General features: G+C 28.4%; 2 protein-coding genes across 2 annotated transcripts in view; both read right to left on the minus strand.

Moving 5' to 3' along the window:
• LOC100206011 (tetratricopeptide repeat protein 4) overlaps positions 1-4,304 on the minus strand; it is a 28,844-nt gene extending 24,540 nt beyond the window's left edge. The window contains exons 1-3 of the mRNA XM_065801052.1: positions 4,114-4,304; positions 3,929-4,043; positions 3,676-3,837 (exon numbers count right to left, since the gene is read on the minus strand). Of these exons, the coding sequence (XP_065657124.1) occupies positions 3,676-3,837; positions 3,929-4,043; positions 4,114-4,257 (421 nt within the window). The 5' untranslated portion in view covers positions 4,258-4,304. The remainder of the gene's footprint in view (positions 1-3,675; positions 3,838-3,928; positions 4,044-4,113) is intronic.
• A 5,147-nt stretch (positions 4,305-9,451) lies between these two features.
• Positions 9,452-17,108, minus strand: part of LOC101238049 (5'-AMP-activated protein kinase catalytic subunit alpha-2) — a 36,087-nt gene continuing 28,430 nt past the window's right edge. Inside the window, exons 15-17 of the mRNA XM_065801053.1 lie at positions 13,638-13,708; positions 10,238-10,303; positions 9,452-10,133 (exon numbers count right to left, since the gene is read on the minus strand). Coding sequence (XP_065657125.1) covers positions 9,945-10,133; positions 10,238-10,303; positions 13,638-13,708 — 326 coding nt within the window. The 3' untranslated portion in view covers positions 9,452-9,944. The remainder of the gene's footprint in view (positions 10,134-10,237; positions 10,304-13,637; positions 13,709-17,108) is intronic.

Below are 17,108 nucleotides of genomic sequence, written 5' to 3' on the forward strand. Positions count from 1 at the left end.
TTTGAGAGATAGATGGTTGTCAAGCTACTCTTTCTTTAACAAATAGTACAAATAAGTTACGATTTTAGTACGGTAGATTACCACTATAGCAAAGGCAAGGAGATTTAATAAAGCTGCTAGACTAGATCCTTCATCTAAGCAAAATCTTAAAGTAGAGTGGTAGTCGGTATTGTCTAGTCATTTTTTACTTTGCAATTTAAACTCGATTGGAAGACATATTTTACAAAGCACATATATATGTTTTCATTAATTTAAGGAACTGCTTTACTGCTTTTAAGTGTCAGGTAAGAGTAAAAATTATAAAATCAAAACAAGTTTATTACAGAACATCTCTGCCAATCATTGTATTATTACATCTAATTTCAAAAAGCACTTTATTGACACATTAAAAGCACTTTATTGACACGTTAAAAGCACTTTATTGACACATTGAACGCATTTTACTGACACATTAAAAGCATATTATTGATACATTACGTATGTAATGTATCAATAATATGCTTTTAATGTGTCATCTAATTTCAAAAAGCACTTTATTGACACATTAAAAGCACATTATTGACACATTAAAAGCACATTACTAACACATCAAAAGCACATTATTGACACATTAAAAGCACATTACTGACACATCAAAAGCACATTATTGACACATTAAAAGTACATTACTGACACATTAAAAGCACATTACTGACACATTAAAAGTACATTACTGACACATTAGAAGCACATTATTTACACATTAAAAGCACATAATCAACACATTAAAAGCACTTACTTTGTTAAGAGAAAATTGAAAAAAAGTTTGTTCAAAAAAATAATAAATAAGCAACTTAGAAAGTATTTTCAAAAAAAGCAGCATAACTGCTGTTACGCTACTTTTAAAACACTTTTTTTTTATACAGCAAATGTTGTTTTTTTCGCATAAAACTCTACATATGGCAAATTTCCTTAGGGCAGGTGCCAGTACGGGGGATACTGATGCCTAAATTATCTTCCTAGAATAGCCCCTGCTATAACATTAACAGGTGCATTGCAAAAAGATTAAACATTAAAAAAGCTATAAAGAATTAGTATTGTAAAATTTAGTCGCTTTTTTTGAGTTATGCAAAAATAAATTACAGATAGAAAAACAAAGAAGAAAAACAGAAAAAATTACAGATAGAAAAACAAAGAAGATAGCTAAAGTACAAGAAAGCAATTGACAGAAGATTTAAAATGCTGTAAAATTGTCAGAAAAATAAAAAAATGGTAAAAAGCACAGATGTTTACAAAAAAAAAACTATACAAATAACAGCTTTAAGCATGCAGGAACAGTTACAGTAAAAAGAATCTGACTTAATGACAAGTCATGCAAGACTAAATTCTGGTTAATGGTATAAGTAAAGATGTTCACTTGAGCAATGAACATGGTAGTATCTGTAGAAAACAAAAAAAGATGCAATTTTGAAAAGAAGTTAAAACTTAGTAACTAGAGTAGGTCTAACAATGTTCACATCATGTTTTTGGACCTTTTCTAAAAGTGAAAAAGACTTATTAAAAGAACCAGCCCAAATATGACAGCAGTAAGAATAAGAGATCTATAGAGGTAGAGAATGGAATCAGGAGTAAGAATATGACAAGCAGCACAATTCAGAAGTAAGAATATATCAATAAAAAGAGGCAAGCTTAGCAGATACTAACTTTGCAATGGATTGCATATATAGTTTCCAAGAAAAGTCAGTACTGAATGTTAAGACATAAGTAGAGGACTCAGTAAGAGTGTTGCCATTCATTAATATAAGAATATCAATAATATTGCAATAATAATTAGCAGTAAATAACTGAGTTTTGTTTTGGTTAAAATTTATCATTGCAAATTAAAATTGCCACAAAACCCAAATTGTCACAAAAGAGAGATCAGATTCAAGGTTGGCTGCCATTTCTAAAGAGAGAAAAGATCAAGACTAGATTATATAGTCACATCATCAGCAAACAGAGATTTAGAGATAAGATTTTCAAGATGATCAGGGCTTGTGATGAAGCGAGCGCGATCGCACTCCGCTCGTAAAACGCGCCCGTTAACGGTATTTTCAAACGTTTTAGGCGCGATAAACAACGCTCGTTCAGCTTATAACGAGCGTATAAAATAACGCTCGTCCAATAGTTCAAGATTATTTTTTTATTTTCATGAAATATTTAAAAAAGATTTCTTATTAAAGATATTCTGTTATCTGATATAAAATATAAAAAGCACAACGTCGTTCTCTTTAGCACTAACGTAATGAATGAGCAGTTTAAAGTCGTTAATTGTCACTAATTTCAATAATGGAATGTGCACTCTGACAATATACAAGAAGTTTGGAAGTATAAAAATCTCTTTCGTTGAAGTAGTTTCATAAGTGTGATACTAATTCAAACATTTTTTGACGAAAGAATTATGTAACAAATAAAAAAAGATATAAAAAAGAAAAAGCTTTTTATGAGTATCGCCTTTAGCAATTTTCATGATCGCGCTCGCCGACGTTATCTCGAGCGCACATAATCACGCCCGATGAAAACATATTCTAAATTTACGAGCGCAATATAACACGCTTGACGATTTTCTTCATCACAAGCCCTGGATGATCATTCATTTTGGTAGCAACAACACAGGACCAAAGATGGAGACCAAGGTACATTAGAAGTTATTTTCAATAACTTCTAATATACCTTGTGGGGTAAATTAGAAGCTATTGAAAATAAAAAAAATTGTTCATCAAAGACCACTTTAATACTGCAATCAGAAAGCAATGATTTAATCATTTTAAAAAGTTTCCTAGATACATCGTTTAGAGCAAGCTTATGGAGCAGATCAGCATGCCAGGCTTTATTGAAAAACTTTTATATTTCAAGAGTTATAGCCTTTGCAATCTCCAACTAATGAACAATAGAATCTTTCTGTAATAATAGCTAAGAAATTGTTTAAACAGCAACAAGTTGAAAAATAAGCTGTAGATTAAGAGAATCAAAATCAATCCTGATTGTCAGAGAATTAGTTGTTAGGCTCAAGATAATATATTAGAAATTTATTAAAAAGATTAAAAGACTTTGATAAAAGTAGTAAGAAGACTGGTTAAGCAATAGTTAGAGGGGTGTGAGCTATCTCCAGAGTTAAAACCATTTTCTAGCAGAAAGGAAAAGCTGATTCAGTTAAGCACTTGTTAAATAGTTTATGAGAGTAATGACAAAGCAGGAATGTTGTCACAATATGAAACTGTCCAATATCATCAAAAACACAATTTAAATTCAGAAACAGCTTTGCTTATTTTTTCAAAACCTGAAAAGATAATTTACGTCATGTTTTTCTATGTCAATTCAGAACTGTTTAGAATAAATGTATAATTAAACAAGAAAGAAGTGATTGTATATACAAATTTTAATTATTATATTTATTTTAGAATGAGGGAGAGAGTAACAAAAACTGATGCCAAAAATTGACAGTTTGACAAAAAGAGAGAAGGGGTTGAACATAATATTATGTGTTAGAGGCTGATACATGCTCCTTAACACATAATGCTACATTTATGAAAACAAGAGATAAAGTAGTTATTCTATAAAAACTGTAAAATCAAGATAACTCATATTTGTTAAATTATGCATAAAACTCAAATAAATTTGAATAAAAAAAAATTAAAGCATTAAATCTAAATTTACCTAAATAAAAATGACAAGCTGCACGATTTGTATAAAGAATAGCATATAGATTTTTATTTTCGTGTTTCTGTCGAAGTCCTTCACTATACGCAATAATGGCTTTTTTATATTCTTTCCTTTGAAAACAGTAGTTTCCGTCATCTTTATGAGCTACAGCACATGCTAAAATTAATTAAATAGAAATTAATCAATAGAATAAAAAACAATTTTAACCTTTATAAAAACTATAAAAAATATTTTTAAAGAAAAAAACCTTCAGGGTCATCACATTCATATTTTAATGCTTGAAGAGCTTGTAAAGCAGGCGAAGCATCTATGTCTTCCTGTGTGGGAGCCTCTTTAGAGAAGGCAGGAATCAGACGAAGTTGCTAAAAAACAGTAACACTTTGCAGAACTTAATTACCTGAAGCAACATAAACTTTATTAAATCTTATATACCTCATCTAACCTGTCAGGATCCAAACCATCTTTATATTTAAATCCTTTATTTTTTTCCAAAATATTTTGAATATGCTGATCGAGATCTTTGTCAAGTTTTTGAGCAAGTTCTTCACGAGATTTTACTTGGTCTGGAACATCCATGTTTGTTTCTCTTAATAAAAATCTCACTATGTGAGTAAATTATACATTATTACTTCATTAAAATCAACTTAAGTTCATATGCTGATATTATCAATATTAACAGTCATGACATGACTGTTAGTTGACAAAATAGTTTCATGACTCATGTAACTATTTTGTATAAAATGCAAATGTAGACATCTGTACAAGAAGCAGGGCAAGTAATAGATTAAACTCATCTCTATTTTCAACAATTAGAGATAAATTTAATTTAGTTTGGTTCGAATCAATCAATATATATGCAATTATTATTGTCCAATACCAATCAATCAATATATGTGCAATTAATATTGTCTATCCATACAAAGTTGGCACTGAAAATGGCATTTTTATTGACAAATAAAATCTCCTAATTTTCCCTGATTTTTCACTAAAACTTTGTTAATTTTTCCACAATACTTTCATCATATAATGTGTAAACTTACCATTAAAACTTCTCAAATTGGTAAATAAAAAACCAAACTTAGATAAGAAAAAAAGATTGCCTTTTAAATTTTTTTTTTTTTTAAGGAAGAAAATAAATTTAATTATTATTTATTTATTATATACATATAATACGTATAATATGTATGCATATATACATACATAAAAGTATATTTAAATATATATATTTATATTTATATTAATTAACGCATGCTGGACATGACATTTCAAACCATGACATTTAAATCATATCGTTTGAAATTCCGTATAAGAGCGAACCTATAGGAACTTTTTGCCACGGCAAACTCAAACACCACCACTCGACACCGCCAACTCAACGCTTGAGTGGTACTTCGGTACCAAATATGTTTATCAATAACAGATGCTACGTTGGATAAGTCTTTATGACTATTTGTGGCTGTTCCTATGCTAAGCCAACAATATAACCGTATATAAGAACGTTGTATAACAAAGTATGGTATGAAATTTAAATAAACAAAAAAATAAAAAAGTCAGCAAATGATATTAGCCGCTTTCATTTAGAAATCCTCCAGTCTAGTTTTACATGTCCCCATATAAACTAACCATACAAACAGTTGGATATTCGGAAATGATCTTTATATAATTTTAAAAATTTATTTATGTTGAGAGCATTTAACGTCAATACTCTGTCAATTATAGGTGTTGAATGTACGGAGGAGGAGTTGTAATAAACGGGATGATGGGAATTTCAGAGAAGCTTAAAACTTATAAAAACATGAGAACTTAAGAAAAGTACGTTAAAATTTTTCAAGTCTCCAAAGAAGTTTTTGAAATTAATGTTAACGGTCATATTGCTCTAATGACTCTTTAATGTTAGCAACCTGTTCCTTTCCATTGTTCAGAGTTTATTTTCCTTGTTTAACAGCTTACTCTTAGGTACCAAATAAATAGGAGGGAACGCTTATTACCTGTTTTTTTATTTCCAACCCCCAGCCCCGACGCTTCTGGTGGTTTTAAAGCTGCGAACATTCTTTTTTCTGCTTTAAACAAAATTAGGAAAAACAATTTCAACCTAACATACTGCAAAGTAATGAGTCTGAAATTAGTATTGACGATAAAGAATGTGAACAAGATTTTCTATTAATTAATGATTTTTATTCCGAAAAGATATTTCTTTTTGCTATGAGATTATTTTTATTAACTTAAAACAGTATTGAATGTTTTGACAGTGACTTTTTAAACTCGGAAAAAAAAGACGGCAAATGAAAAAGTATTACTATTATTCCAATGGCAAGTCAAAATGGCGCTTTAGCGTTGAAAAAAGAAAATTTTGAATATAGCTTGTAACCTTTGTAAGCTGTAATCAAAACGGATTAATCTTTTAAAAGTTGACTGGATAAGTTTTTATCAATTGATCCAACAATCAAGTAGTAATTACAACAAAAATTATGATCTACGCAAAGTAATCGTTTTTTGAATACCTTTGATATTTATACCTAGTATCGAACTAGGTATAAATATCAAAGTTTTAGACAATTTCTACTACTTGGTTAAACCTAATCTTTTGCTTTCCCATATAGCTATAGCTTTGTTACGTTCTTAAAGAACGTTTTTACGGCAAGAATCAATTATATTTCTCCAAGATTTTATTTTTTGTTGTGGATTTAAAAACAAACTGCTATATTCTAAATATAAAGGTATAAATTACCTTTTCGTAAATCCGGCGAAAATACTGAAAAGAATGCTGCTAATCTTCAAAAAGCACAACATAAAAAAATAGCAATAATCTAGCTCTAAATATTGTTTACGAATTTTTTAAACTTCCAACTTTTATTTGCAATGCTTCAATTGCTTATGTTTTTCTGAAACAATATCATTAGATAATTTTTGATAAAAGTGGAATGTGTTTGATTAACTTTAAATTATGATAATTACGCAAAATATTATTGAAAAATATGTTACTACAAAGACTGTTCCATGAAAAATGACATAATTTAACTTCGTTTCTCCCTTCAGTTATTATAAATGCATTATATAAACAATAAATAAATTTTTCATTATCCAAATCAGCATTTCCAAACAATTTTTTTGGAAGTAAATCATTGTTTAAGAATTGTCTACATTTATTTTTATTGAATTTTGTCTCATGGTAATCTATTGGTGCTAAGTTTATTTTGGTATTTTTCAAAAAAACAGGAGTTTGCTTTTAACTAAGGATGGTTATTAAATGATTAATAACCATCCTTAGTTAAAAGCAAACTCCTGTTTTTTTTCTGTTGTTAAGCATGTTTGACATGATTAATAAAACTTCATAAACTTCTGTTTTGTTTTACTTCGAAAATTTTGCGAAAGAAGTTTTATACAACTTTTGCAAACTACTGCTAAGAATTTTGATTTCTTTAAATGAACAAAGAAAGCTTTTTGATATTTGGTGACATTAATTTTAATAACTTTAAGTACCTATAACTTCAATTGAGTAGTTTTCAAAACTTAGAGGTTTCATACCAAAAACTGGGCTATTCAATATATTTGTGCAGGTCTTTTGAAAGCCATCACCTCCATTAACGCCAAGTTTGATTATATAATTATATGGTGGAAGATCACGTAGATAAACCCATTTCATAAATCAATCTAACAATTTTATTACAAATAATGATGAAGCGTTGAGCATTCCATCTTGCTAATTTCCACCTTTTACTATTTTATAGACTAGTACAAAAAGATTAAGTTTTTTGTCATATTAACTTAAACTTGACTCAATTAGTATGCAAACTTTCCAAGTTTGGAATAAAGCTACAGTTGTGTTAGTATGTTCTAAAGAAATTAAACTAAATCGAAATCTACTACTCTTTTGCATAAACATGATTATGAAAGCAACCTGCTCTTTTTCAAGATTATGAAAGCAACCTACTTATTTCAGACATTGACAATTTAGCAAAGTTAATTCGCGTTGACTGCAAAGCAACAGTTTATCAGATAATTTCATTTTCACAGAAAACTTGTCAATAGTTATATAAAGAGATTCTCTTTCATTTTAAACAATACAGGGTTTTGTATCCATCAACCAATTGACATATTAACATGTCTTATCCATCAACCAATTGACTACTTATGACGTTGACACACTTTAACTTTTTATCATTACAAAACCTGCTAATAGAGCAGTTAATCAGAAAATAATAAGAATAGTTAATCATGGAATTGTACTTTGAACTATAAAAACCTTTTTATTCTAAATTACTTTTCACTTTCTGATGCATTTAAAAATATGGTTGAGTTTGATCAAGTTAGTTGACAAGTTAATGATGGAGAAGTTCATTTTTGGGTTCCAATCCAAGTGACAAAACTTTCGACTAAGTTGCGTTAAAGTGTCTAACGTAAAATAAATTTTATATTTCTTATAGTTATAATTTAGGCATAAAACTCCATTATTGCAAATCCAAAGTTGTAATGTAAAGCGTAGTCGTAACTCTAACAGCTGTAATCGTTGATATTTAAAACTACTTTATTTAAATTAGATTTTGACGAACAAGATTGACTTCATAGAAAGCTACCTGTAAAAAGAGATTTTTGTAATTTTTAAAAATGTTTATAAAAACTGATAGAAGACCGGCCTCAATTTTCAAGAGCAACATGAACTCAGCTTGTTCTGGCCAAAGCAATTTACAAACAACACCGTATTTTGTTACAATGCTCTTTGAACAAGAGGTACCCATATCATTTATATTTTTCAGATTTATTGCAAACAAATATTTTAAATTGCTTTAGCGTGTTGTTCGAATTATAAGCCTTTAGCATACAATTCGAACAACGGTATAAAGCTAGACACATCGAAAGGCATTATTAATTAGTTAGTTTGAACTAAATAAAAAAATATTTCACGATAACCGCAACCCATAACCACAAGTCGTTCCAAATTTAAGCTGCCTTCGTAAGATATTTTAAAGACCGGCCTGGAGTAAAAAAAAAAAAAACAATTGCATGATGTCAAGGTTTTTTGTAAAGAAATCCATTCTATGAACGATTGCAACTATTTGTTAAAAGTGGTTGTTAGCAAAATCAAAAATGTTAAAATAAGTCATAGACAAAACCACGTCTTTTTTAAATTAAAATAATTGCGTTCCGGTACTGTCTTATCATTTTACTATTTAAATTTTTTCAATTTACCTGAAATCGATGTTTTTCTTGTTTTTTGTATAAGCAGTATTAAGTGATCCTGTATAGTCATTAAAGAAACTTTATGTGAAACACTTTTCTATACTCATTATACTTCAATTTGTACATTAAACATGTAAAAACATCATTGGAACAAACATGAATTGCCTTAAATAGAAACTTTCATAAGGGATCGTTCATAAATTACGCAACGCAAAACTTATTTAAAAAGTATAAGTAGGAAATTATTTTGCTCTTTAGCGCGGCGGTTTTCGCTGGACTTGTAGGGTTGTTTGTATACTTGCTTTAACGAAAGAGTCTTAATTTAAATAAAGGAAAACTTTTAATCATTTGTCTTTTGTCTACAAGTTTAATTTCGCGTTACGTAATTTACGGAGAATTAATTAAAGTTTCGCGGAACGGCTATTTTTTTTATCGTTGTTTCGGTAAATTGCTAAATTAAACTGCCCAATGCCAAAACTATGATTTTTTAGTTTTTTCTTCTCAAAAACAAAACAGCAACAACAAAAACAAACGTTTCGTAATATATTTGTTTTAGGAAAGTTTTGTTGATAAGAATTTTCAAAGACATTAGTTTTAAATATATATGTATTTAGTTTTTTTTCTCTAAAAAAATCAAAAGCTTAAGTAGACTTAAAAAATAAATCACATATTAACAAGAGATGAATAAAAAATACTTACATACAAGATATGAACACAAATAAAATCTTTTAAAATTTATTTTCTTACAGTGGTACGTGAGTGCAGGAATATTTTTATTCTATCTTTGCTCTATTATTTTTATGCTTTATCACATATTTTAACTTAACTCCCACTTAGAATATGGTTTCTTCAATGAAGCTAAGCTGCAACTTTTTATCAGTGAAAATCTTAAAGCTAATAAGTTTTTCTAAATAAAATCTGTTTTTCTCGATCAAAAGTTGAAGTATTTTGAAATTTATTGAAGTTAAAAAAATTAACATTCTGGTACCACCGTAACACAATATTGCACTTAAAACGTGCAACATTGCACCTAAATTGCGCAATTTGTTAAAATTTATTCACACTACAACCCTAATAATTCACAATTAACGCGCTAAAGCAATTATAAGTTCAGAACACGCCTCAAAAAACTCCATCACTTCGTGACAGTTTCCTGGATTTGAGTCAAAATCCGCATCTAAACTTAAATCATCATTGAAATCTGGAGGTAAGCTTTTGAAATCAAGTAAATAACCAGTATGATCAATCATATAAAGCTGTGTTGTAAATTTCAGCTGAAAAAATAAAATAAAAAAAGTAGTTTTATATGAAAAAAAAGTAGTTTTTAGTTTTATATGAAAATGAAATAGAATATAATCGGATAAATTGGTTAACTCACATAACCTGGTCCACGCTTTCTTATTTTTCGAGTTCGTAAACAGAAAGAGTTGACATTCTTCCATTCCTAAAAATTTGTAAGAGATAAGATTTTTAACACAACTTATGAAATATCCTGTATATAATGTTACCATGAACGGTAAGTATTAAAAGCTAATCAGAGTAGATGTAAAATAGAAGACTCAGTAAGAATGTAAAAATTCATCAATATAGGAATATCAACAACATTGTAACAATTATTAGCAGTAAACAGCTGAGTTTTGTTTTGATTAAAATTCACCAGCCACTATTTATCATATTCAAGATTAGCTGCTTATTTTAAGTGATCAAAATGTGATGACGGTTTTTCAAGACTGGAGTGTATAGTTGTGTCGTCAGCAAATAGGACAACTTTAAGATTGCCAGTAGGATCAAAAATGTAGATGAGAAACTATACAAGACCAAGGATGGAACCATATGGTACCTCAGAAGTTACTAAAAATGAAGAAAAATGTTGCAGCATGCTGCAGTAAGAACAAAATGATTAAATGTCTTTAAAAACATTCCCAGAAATATAAAGAAAGCTTATGGAGAAGTCCAACACGCCAGACTTTATGATGTCAAAACAATAGCCCTTGCATATCTAATGCATGACAACACTTTTCTGTTATGGCAAGTAACAGATCAGCTGCAGAATGAGCGGATAGAAATCTGTATTGATTGTCAGAGAGTTAGTTTTCAGATTCAAGATAAGATTTTTAAAGTTTGTTGATTAAAAATTCATAATAATAGAGAAAAGACAAATTAGGTGAAAAAAGATTTAATAATAGAGAAAATTAATGATATAGGTACCGAAAAAAGTTTAGAACCACTTAACAATTTTGCGTAATTTCATTATTTTTCAATGTATGAAACTAATTTGAACTTTGATGATAAATTAATGATATAGGTACCGAAAAAAGTTTAGAACCACTTAACAATTTTGCGTAATTTCATTATTTTTTCAATGTATGAAACTAATATTGAACTTTGATGATAAATTATATATAAATGACATGCTTTAATTAAAACCTAAAGGAATTTACACCGCATTCAATCGCATACACATTAAGCGATCAATAAACAAACACACACAAATTGAGTAATTTTATGTCAAAGGATATTTAACAATTTCATCACATAAACTAATAAATCTATATACCGTAAGCAGGTTTGTCATTTTATTATATCGAATTACAATTTTATTTCAATATTCTAGTTTTTTCCAATGGGTTAAAGTAAAGAAATACCAATTGAGGTTCTTTCCCAAATTATTGCTTTATATAACCATACTTCCAAATCGCATAGGCAAATAGCGACAGTTATTGGAGTTTCCCATAGCTCTGTGACCAAGATTATTAGACTTTATAAAGAAACAGGGGAATTTACTTCAAGATCTCGAAGCGGCCGGCCGAAGGTTACTTTCTCGAGAACAGACTTAAGAATATGACAAGAGGTATTAAAGTCCCCTTTTATAAGCGCATGAGAGATTAAGGAAAGGTTGACTCCAACATGTGATCAAGTTAGTGAAAGAATCGTTCAGTTACGAAAGTCGGTTACGAAATAAATTCAAAATGCCAGCAAAGAAACCAATTAAAAAGCCGTTGATAACAACAAAGATGCGAAAGGATAGAATTAGCTTTTGCAAGGAACATATTCATTGGACAGTCGAAGATTGGATGAAAGTCATGATTTCAGACGAGTCAACCTTTTTGCAACAAAATTGCCAACAACATGTCCGACGTGATCCTAATTCCTCAAAATATGTTTCAAGATACACCATCAAGACAGTCAAACATTCTCCGGGTGTCATGGTTTGGGCTTGCTTTGCATATAAGGGTGTAGGAAGTATAGAGTTCATTGAAAAGAACGAAAAAATGAACAGTGCTCGATATGTTGACATCTTGTCACAAAACGCAAAATGTTCTTTGAAAAAAGCTTCACTGTTCAGTATTTCAGCAAGATAATGCCACTTGTCACACCTCTAAAATATCTAAGGCTTGGTTTATAGACAACAAAGTTGAAGTTCTTCCTTGGCCTGGAAATAGTCCGGATCTTAATCCAATTGAAAATTTGTGGAAATACATCAAAGATAATCTTGATAGAACCAAATGTACATCTACAGAATCCTTGAAGGATGAAATCAGACGAGTTAGGTGTCTGGAAGCTAATAAAGATCAGTGTTCAAATTTGGTTGAAAGTATGCCTAGAAGACTTCATTTGGCGACTAAAAACAAAGGATACCCATGTAAATATTGACATAAATATTTACATTGCTTTGTTTAAATGTATTTATTAAAAAGTTTAAATGTTTAAAATGTATTTATTTTCAGAATTGAATTCAAGTGTGTGTTTGTTTATTGATCGCTTAATGTGTATGCAATAGAATGCGGTGTAAATTCCTGTAGGTTTTTTATCAAAGCATGTCATATATATATATATATATATATAATTTATCATCAAAGTTCAATATAAGTTTCATACATTAAAAAAATAATAAAATTACGCAAAATTGATAAATAGTTCTATACTTTTTTCAGTACCTGTAGCTAGAGAGATCAGTGTTTTCTCCAGAGTTTTTAAAGATTGAAACCACAGATGCTATTTTCCAACAGGCAGAAAAAAAGATTCAGTAAAGCACTAATTAAACAGTTTGAAGAGTATTCAAAAGTTAAAACACTTAAAATAACGATGAAGTAAATTAAGTTTTATTGTTTTATATATAAATATACAAAAATATATATATATATATATATATATATATATATATATATATATATATATATATACACATATATATGTATATATATACATATATATGTATATATATACATATATATGTGTGTATATATATATATATATATATATATATATATATATATATATATATATATATATATATATAAAAGTTGGTTGACCAATTCAAAAATAACTATGACAAATGGTTTAGTGTAATTGTTCATTGGTCTACTATAGTCTTGATAAATTACCAGCTCATAAAAGTTTCAAACTTTTATTGTAGAATAACATTAAACTAAAAATTATATATATATAAAATGTATATGTATATGTTTATATATATATATATATATATATATATATATATATATATATATATATATATATATATATATATATATAATATATATATATATATTTATATATATATATATATATATATATATAAAACTTGTTTTTACTAATTAAATTATACTAACTTAAGAAAAAACAAGAATAAAAATATAACAATCATAACTTAGTAAATCTATAAAAAAAAATTTAGTAAAACAAACAAAATGTATAAAAATAGTTTGTATCAAAACGATAAAAAACAAACATTTTAATGACTCAAAAAAATTAGTACAAAATAATAAAATACATACATATCCTAATTTTCTCAAAGCACGATATAGTTCTGCCATGATATCAAAAGGGCGACTTTTTGAACGAATTCCTAAAATAATATACACAATATGTAAGTGAATACACATACACGCACGCACAGTTGCCGACAACATTAAGTAACGTTGATGATAAAGCTTAGATTTAAACTTGAACAATGAAAACCAAATGTCAACAACTAAATAAATGTTTAAATTTAAAGTTTTTATTGACTATTTCAATTCTCAAGAAAAACAATTATGTCTGTAATTCTTTTTAACTCATCATTAAATTTACTCTACTAAATTGTCCTTAAGAAGATGTGACAAAAAAAAAATAAACTGTTTCAAAAAATAAAATGTAATGGAGAATATTAATTATGGTTCATGATCCTGTTTTGGCAGCTAAACTTAAACTTTTGAAATGATTTCTAAAAAGTTGAATAGTTTTTTGAAAACCTTTTAAACAGACACACCTGTAGTTTGACTTAGAGCTTATTGATTTAAGCAACTTCTTTTGGGAAAATTATACTAAAGGATGCTTTAGCGAAGTGTAGCAATCTTTACTAGCAGCTTAAAATGAATTTAACTGATAAAAATATCATGAAAAACTAAGTTAATATTGGTTTTGCTGTTGCTTAAACATTGACCAGGCTGAATAAAGTAATACTGACGGAAGAGTTTTTAGCTGGTTTGTTGACATCACTTTGAGAAGTCTCCTTTGAATTTTTTCCTAAAATGCCGAGTAGGATCTATTAATACTAAAATATTACCAAATATTCATTTCAAATCCAAATTAAAAGAAAACCTGTATCAGTATATTTTTATTTCTATTGCTAAAGTTAGTTGAATATGATTGTCAACAAAGTCTGCTAAACAAGCAAAAAATAAATAGAAATTTTTCTAAATAGTTTACTCAAACTGAAAATCATTTTAAGAATTTAATATTAAAATCAATAGTTCTGATTGGTTCTTCTTTGACTTTATTTGGATAAATCAAGATGATTGTAGTGCTTGATGTGCTAGATATAGTGCTTTCAAATAGTTTTTGTTTTCATATAAACAATCATTGATTGAACATGACTTTAAAACTAACAAACAGTACAGTAAGAGGGTAGCTTTCATTATGAAATTAAAATTATTGATTTAAAAAGCTTTAGATAAAATATAAAAATGGAAAAGAACTTCAAAGTATTGAAAAGAAAAATTGTCAAAGGAAAAAACTAGATAAATGAAAGTTTTTTGAGAAAAAACAGATAGAAGAAAAGTATGTGACTAAGCTGAGTGACAAGTCATAGCAGTATTGAGTTTTGATTGATGGAACAAATCATGATAGCTCAATTGACCAGCAACTATGAATTTGTAGAAAAAAGAAAGAGATACAACCTTACAATAGCTAGAGAAAAGCTTAAGCTTGGCAGCTAGAAAAAATCTAACTACATTTGTAATACCTTATTGGACCTTGTCTAAAAGAGAAAGTATTAGAAGAACTAGCTAAAATAGGACTATTATATATATATATATATATATAAAATGTACACAGTATTAGAACAGTATTCAATTCAAAAATAAATGAGAGATTTATAAGGGTGACAGGTGGCATGGTGAACAATAAAAAAACAAGAGGAATCAAGAATTAAGTTTAAGAAAATTACAAGAAAATTACGATAAAGAGAGGCATCCTTAGCAGATGTTAATTTTGAAATGTATTGTATATATGGTTTCCATGAGAGGCAAGTAGTGAATGATAATCCCAGAAGACATTAAGTAGAGGACTCAGAAGTCAATGAAAATGAAGGAATGTGTTGTTCATCATGGATGACTTTAATATTGCTTTTGGAAAGGAATGATTTAATAATTTAAAAAACTGTTTCTGATACAACATATAAAAAGATCTCAAGGAGAGACAGTATCTTAGACATTATTGAAAGCCTTAGATGTCAAAAGTAAAAGCCTTCCACTTTCATTTATTTCCAAGAAAAACCTTTATGTTACAATGATTGAGTCAGATTCTGTTATAACGATTGAGATAATGAAGCCAGCAGTAGAATCAGAGGGCGGAAAACCGTATTAATTGTCAGAGAGTATGTTGTTAGACTCAAAATGAGATATTACAATACTAGATGTTTGTTAATTAAATTTTAATTTGAACAGAATTGTATAGCATTGTGTATGTATAGAATTGAAAAAAGGTCAGTCTTGAGAAGGAGAACAATAAAGAGCAGAAACAAAGAGATTGATTAAGGTTGAGTGATTGAGTTAAGAGGTGATTGAGTCATTACTATCCAAGAGTTTCTAAAATTGACAACAGAAAAGATCGCTAAACAATCAGTAAACTTTATAAGTGTGGCTCATGCCACTTTTTTAAAGTTTAACATTTTTTGAGTTTTAAGGGCATTTTCAAACAATCGGTGCAAATAGAATTTTAAAAATATTCAACTATATAATAGCATCATTACAAACAATGGAAGGTTTTCTATCTATACTGATTGTGCGCATTTTTATTTATTCTGGTGGTATTTTTAAAACGCACAAGTTCGTTATGAAATTAAAAAAATGTGGTTTTTTAACACGATAGCATTGAGGTCAAAATAATCCATTTCAAGTCTAAAATCTATACTTATTAAATGTTTTTGTTATATAAAGCGTGTACACAAAAAAAAATGTGGAAGAAATAGCACGTCATTTTTTTTCAGTGGTTGTATTAAAATCTTTTTAATTGTTTTGTATTTTGTTTACAACAAGTTTTGGTTTCAAAAAAATGTGTTAGTTTTTGGATGTAACTTGAAATTAGCTTTAAAAATGACAAAAGAAGAAGACGTAAAAGAAAAATTATGCACAAATATTTACAAAATCCTAATAGTAGCTACAATTCGATAGCAAAATCGTTGCAAATACATCCATACACTGTTAGTCGTGTTAGTCAACGTTTTACTCAAACAAAATCGATTAAATGCAAATCTGGTGGTGGAAGAAAGGAAGGTTTTATAGATATAAAACTAGTTAGAAAACTGGTTAACAGTTTTAAGAATAACCCAAGCCTTTCACTAAGGGAACGCGCAAAAATATGTGGATTTTCTCATAGTTTTGTTGCAAAAGTTAGAAACAAACATGGTTTTCATTCTTTCAAAGCACAAAAAGTGCCCAACCATTCTGAAACTCAACAAAAAAGTGCAAAAACCAGTGGCAGTAAGTTGTATGACAATTTTATTTCTAAAAATTTCTGTATTATTGAAGACGATGAAACTTATATCAAGTACGATCATCAACAAATTCCTGGTGCTGATTATTATATTGCCAAATATAGAGGAAAAGCAGATAAGAAATTTAAACACACAAAACATGACAAGTTTGATAAAAAAGCTTTGATTTGGCAAGCTATTTGCAGTTGTGGCAAAAAATCAGCACCTTATCTTTCTGGTCAAATATATGTTAAAGAATGTTTACAAAAACGCCTTTTACCTATCATTAAAT

The sequence above is a fragment of the Hydra vulgaris genome, chromosome 07 (assembly GCF_038396675.1).
Source record: "Hydra vulgaris chromosome 07, alternate assembly HydraT2T_AEP".
Lineage (NCBI taxonomy): Eukaryota > Metazoa > Cnidaria > Hydrozoa > Anthoathecata > Hydridae > Hydra > Hydra vulgaris.